The sequence below is a fragment of the Echinops telfairi genome, unplaced genomic scaffold, assembly GCF_000313985.2.
Source record: "Echinops telfairi isolate 266 unplaced genomic scaffold, ASM31398v2 ScPeMD7_29;HRSCAF=101, whole genome shotgun sequence".
In the NCBI taxonomy this organism is placed as follows: domain Eukaryota; kingdom Metazoa; phylum Chordata; class Mammalia; order Afrosoricida; family Tenrecidae; genus Echinops; species Echinops telfairi.
This window is the reverse complement of record NW_022103926.1, coordinates 606837-612614: the sequence shown is the minus strand read 5'-3', so window position 1 is coordinate 612614 and position 5778 is coordinate 606837. Positions and strand designations below refer to the sequence as shown.

The window sequence follows — 5778 nt, the reverse complement described above, 5'->3', positions numbered from 1 at the left end:
CCTCGGACTTCTTTACTCATGTCCAGCTCTCACATGCATAGGGAGCGACTGAAAATCCCATGGCTTAGTTACCGGAAAGATTGCTATTAGGTGCCATCGAGTTGGTTCCGACTCACAGTGACCTGATGTACAACAGAACAAAACCCTGCTGTAAAGCTAACAGTCTAGGAATCCCCACATAGCAGTTGTCTTCTCTCCCTGGAGGTGGCTCAGTGTCAGAGTGGACTTGACAGTCTCCGCAAAGCAACAGCAATCTAGTGCATCAAACACTGTAGGGGACGCCTAAATATTTGTCGAATGATTGAATGAATGAATGAATGCAGGCATACATAGAGGAGTGAAGTCACTCTGCTCAGTGCCCCACAGGCAGACCTCAGTCAGCAGCATACTTAGTTTTCCCACCTGCCCCCTCCCCCAGCAGCTCCCTCTGTCTCTGTCCCTGGAGCCTAAAAGGGAAAGGACAAAGAGCACTCATCAGAGAGGAGACACGGTCATGTCCAATGTCATCTCGGTTTTATTTGATTAGCTCCGGCGCCAGCATCCAGGACACGTGTGCTGGGAGCCAAAGCTACTGTACCCTGACCTCTGGTCCAGGCAATCCCATCCTTATGCCGATTTCCATGACAACGGCCGCAGAAAGCCAAAGCTTGTGAATTTCCTTTGATGGGAGCCGGATGCAGAGGCAGGGGGAAAAGAACTTGGAGAAGAAGGAGGCTCTTTGATTCTGCTCAAGGCTCCTGCATTAAATACCATGATTTCCCAAGAACACACATTTTAACCCTGTAGAAGGAGAGAGCTGGGGGACACTAATGAGAGAGAGAGACAAAGAAACATAACAACGGTTCCTTTTCAAAAGCATGCCCCTGTGTGGGGCCAGGCAGAGCTGGTTGGGGTCCTGGGTGTCTGTACTTTTTAAAATGAAACTGGCAGGTAGGGTATGGGGTCCTCTGCTAAGTGGAACACAGAAACCTTGGAGGCCAACTGACTCCAGGCCAGGGAGGGAGGAGGAAGTGACAATGGCAATGTTACCATAAGGTGGGTGGTAAATGAAGGGGTGGACTAATTCAAAGGCAGGCAGGGGCTCATAAGGGGTCACTGGTACATGTTCCCTAGGGACACTGGGTCACCCTTGCCCCTCCCAGCTCTTCATGGGGCAAGAGCCAATCCAGAGTCCTGCTTAATCAATTTGCTTGTAGATCTCCTTCACCAAGCATCTCACTACCCTTCTAGGCACTGATCCATTCATACCATTCTCCACCAGCTACCCTCGACCATGCTGCCTGCTCCCTGCACAGCCAATCACCATGTTCCCACTGCCTGCTCCCTGCACAGCCACACCATCATGTCCCCACTGCCTGCTCCCTGCACAGCCACACCATCATGTCCCCACTGCCTGCTCCCTGCACAGCCACACCATCATCCAATGCATGTTCCCTGCGTAGCTCACACCATCATATCCCCCGAGCATCCCTCATCTCCAGCCCTGACCTCACTGCATCTACCCTTGAACTAGCTGAGGATAGTGGAGCCTGTAAGATCTGGGTTCAAATCCTCACTCTACTGCTTTCTAGCTGTGTGATTGACTTGGTGCCAGTCAATTCCCTTCTGAGAAACCCAAGCCCTTGACAGACAGAGATAAGGATCTGCCTTTCCATGTGCTACCCAGAGAATATAGCAAAAAATAACTGTGTACATGGTAGGGACTCCTGATGGCAACAGCCATGGTTCAATATGGTATGATGACCAATATCATCATTATTCCTCAGTGGAATACCTCTTGTTGGTTCTTATAACTATTATTAGGATTAGGCTTCACATTATTAACATACTTACTGTTTGTTTTATACCCAGTCCTGTTGGCCACAGGGGTGTGGGCACACACCTACACACACATATTGTGTTCACAAGGCCTTGACATTCCCAGGCCCTGAGGGTTACCATTCTGCTTCATCTCAGAAGACTAAACAAGCCAAGCCAAACCAAACCAAACCAAACCCACTGATGTTAAGTCCATTCTGACTCACAGCAACCCTGCAGGACAGAGCAGAAATGCTCCTTAGGATTTCTGAGACTGTCAATGTCTCCAGGAACAGACCCCCATCTCTCCCCTGTGGAACAGCTGTCTTGTAGTTACTAGCTCAAAGTTCAACCCACTGTGTCACCAGGGCTCCTGCTCATCACCTATTACCTTGCTTCAACCCTCAAAGTCCCAATGTCCCCAAGTCGAGGGCAGTGTTGCAGCCGTGTTCCCAGCTAGGAGCAGGCTACACAGCCATGTCTTTCTTCAGGGAGTTCTGTGGCATCCCACCCAGAGACGGCCTCTCACATACCTGGCTGTGCACTTTCTCCAGCTCCTCCTTGCTGACTGATGTCTTGGTGTCCTCCATAGCCCTGAGGAGGAGCTGCACATCCGACAAGAGTGCGTGGGTCCTCTTGAGGTCCCTCCGAAGACGCTTCTCCACATCAAAGTCCCTATGGCCAATCTGGAAGCCAAAGAACGATCCGTGAGCTCAGACGGCAGTGCAGTGACAGGACCTGAGGTCTTGGAAGCCGGGATCCTTGCCTTCAAACCCAGCCCCCATCACTCTGTGCACACTGTGTGACCCTGCAGGAAAGCTGTTGCTTCTCTTCATCTGCAGGATGGATGCTGGGAAATTTAAATACACACTTAAGCTAATGGCTGGCTCATAGCACGTGCATATAAGGGAGATGCTGTCCTTACTGTTGCTGAAGGAGTGGCTGTCCTAAATGTTACAGACTTCTGGAGGCACTGTGGATTAGGCATTGGACTGCTACCTGAAAAGTTGTTGGTTCAAACCCACTATTGGCTGAGGGAGAAAGATGGGGCTGTTGGCTTCCATCAAAACTTACAGTCAAGGAATCAATATCTAGGGTTGTTAGGTGGATTTGGCTCCACGGTAGTGAGTGGGTATCCTGTTATCAGAGCTTTCAGGCACTGAGAATCATCTTATCTCATCTTTTGCACCAAAATCATCCATCTAGCCATCCCCCACCTGATAAGGGCCTATGTCCAGTGGGACCCTCTGCTATGGATCAGAATCATGAGAATGGTTGTTCAAGGGGGGCAGTCACTGACTGGGGAGGAGAGGGTGTTATGGGGGTTCACTATGCCATTGGTGAGGTGTGGTCAGCTTGTGAAAACTCATCGAGTCAACATGTCGGATACAGTGTGTGTCTCCACATGTATGTTGCATGTCAGGCTGGACACGTGGCATTGAATGAATGTTACCCAAACCAGCACCATCAAGATGCCTGCCTGGATGTGAACTCTTACATAACTCCTTGCCATCACATGAGTCAACTTATAAAGACTCTATAGAACAGAACAGAATTGCCCAGGTAGGTTTCTGAGGCTGTCAACCTTTATAGGAGCAGTCAGCCTCATCTTTCTCTCAAGGAGCAGCTGGTGATTTTGAACTGTTGACCTTGAAGTTAGCACCTAATGCACAACCACTATGCCAGCAGGGCTCTGGCATGGATATTACACTTCAGTAAGTGCTGCTGTTGCTCTTCAAGATCGAGATCAAGTCTCTCTCTCTGTTTAGCTGCTCCAGAAGTCTGGTGGTACAAATGGTTTCTACTGGTGATTCTTCCAGTTATTCTGCCAGGGAGCAGAATGTTCACATGCTTAGCTGCTCACTGAAAGGTTAGAGGTTCAAATCCAACCAAAGGTGCCTAAGAGTCAAAGCCCAGAGATCTATTTCCAAAATACCACGGCCACTAGAAACCCCATGGCACAGTTCTACTCTCACCCACAAAGGCTCATAACTGACTATTAGCTGGTCTCCTTTGCCAGTTATAAAGCAGCACAGGGCATCATTTTCTGGAGTTAGACCTTGGGCAGAGGTGAGTGCCTGTCTGCCCTCAAAACCCTAAGCTTTAGGACCTGCCCTTGAAGGAGACAGTTGTTCAGTGCCTTCATAAGATGCTCCATCCTGTTCTTGGCATCAGAAAGGTGAGCTAAGATTCCTACTCAACTCCCAGTGGCCACAGAGCAGGTTTTGGCTGCCACCTGGGTACAGTCCTCAGTCCCACAGCCCAGGTTGTCCTCTGCAAGTCAATGGTGACTTCAGAAGCCATTGGTCATCGTCTATGAAATCAATGAAGAACCCCTTTCTCAGACTCTTCAGGAGACCAAAGAAAGAACATGGCACTCATCAATGCCTAGCTCAAACTCACTGCCATGGGGTCGATGCTGACTCACAGTGACTCTCTAGGACAGAGTAGAACTGCCCCGGTGGTTTTCTAAGACAGTAACTCTTTACAGGAGTAGAAAACCTCACCTTTCTCCTGAAGAGTGGCTGGTGGTTTTGAACTACAAATCTTACAGTTTGTAGCCCACTATGTAACTACTATGCCACTAGAGCTTCCTACCCATTGCTGGCATCAAGGCATGGGGAGGTTGAAAGAAATTCAACATAGGAACTTGGTTTCTGTCCACCTGTTCCTCGCCCCAGGCTTCCCACCAAGGCTCACTGCTTGCTAGTGGTAAAAACCCTAGCTGAGCCATGTCCCCTTTCTGAGCCTGATTCCTTGTCTATGAAGAAGTTTAAAAAGATATATGAAAAAATCCTTGTCCACTGTAGTGTCATAAGACAAGGATCAGGCGTGCTCACGGATCAGTAAGTTGTTGTAAACTGGCACCTGCTTTACAAATATATAAGGAATTATGAGTGTTGTCTGATGACCTAAAGCACATTCCTTCAACTCTTACATGGCCATTCCACTACTTGTGGTTTTGAATTCTTTGAAAAATGACTTGGTTCCTCATGCTGAACCTCTCTGTCCACAGATACAACTGTTGAATTATCTGATAGACAGATAACCTGTGTCTGCTGCTATCAGGTTGATTCTGACTCCCAGCCACCCTATAGGAAAGGTAGAACTGCCCAATAGGGTTTCCCAACTGATACTTTTATCTCCTAAAAGCCTTGATGGCACTGATGGGTTTTGGACTGCTAACCACAAGTGGTTTAAAACCACCAGCCACACTTTGGAAGAAAGGTGAAGAAGCTGTCTACTCACAAAAAGATTTCCAGCTTCAGAAATCCTATTGAGTCGTCATGGGTCAGAAATGAATTGGTGGCAGTGGGTTTGGTTTTCAGGTGAGATCATCCTTATGGAAGCCAGTTACAGTGTAGTGGGTTAAGTGTTGAGCTTAACCCACTGGAACTGCAAGGTCAGCAGTTCCAAACTGCCAGCTACTCCAGTGGAGAAAGAGGAGGCTTTCTACTCCTGTAACAGGTTATAGTCCCAGAAACACACAATGGCAGTTCTACTCTGTCCTACAGGGTTACTGAGTCAGAATTGACTCCATGGCAGTAAGTTTGGGCTTTAGTGTTTGCATGAACTATAGTTTAAAAAAAAGTTGTTAATTTCCAGGGTTACACTGAGTGCTTTTTTTCTGTAAATGGGCAGTAGGACAAATAAATTTGGGAATCTATGGTATAGATAGATAGACAGATAGGTAGGTAGGTAGGTCGATAGAGCCATGGTGGTGCAATGAGTGGGGACTGGGTTGCTAATGGTAAAGTTGGTGGTTCGAGTTCACCAGCTGCTCCTCATGAGGAAGCTGGGACTGCCTGCTTTTGTGAAGATGAACAGTTCTTCTCAGTGCTATAGGTTTGCTATGGGTTGGAATTAACTTGATGAGTTTGGTTCAGTTTGATCACATACATATATAAATACATACATACATACATACACACACACAAGTGTGCTTCCAAAAGTTTATAAAATGTCCATTATCCAAAGCCC

At 47.8% G+C, this 5778-nt stretch overlaps 1 protein-coding gene across 1 annotated transcript in view; it reads right to left on the bottom strand.

The window, feature by feature from the left end:
• MYO18B (myosin XVIIIB) overlaps window positions 1–5778 on the bottom strand; it is a 307510-nt gene that overhangs the window by 109178 nt on the left and 192554 nt on the right. Inside the window, exon 34 of the mRNA XM_045289537.1 lies at window positions 2331–2483. Coding sequence (XP_045145472.1) covers window positions 2331–2483 — 153 coding nt within the window. The remainder of the gene's footprint in view (window positions 1–2330; window positions 2484–5778) is intronic.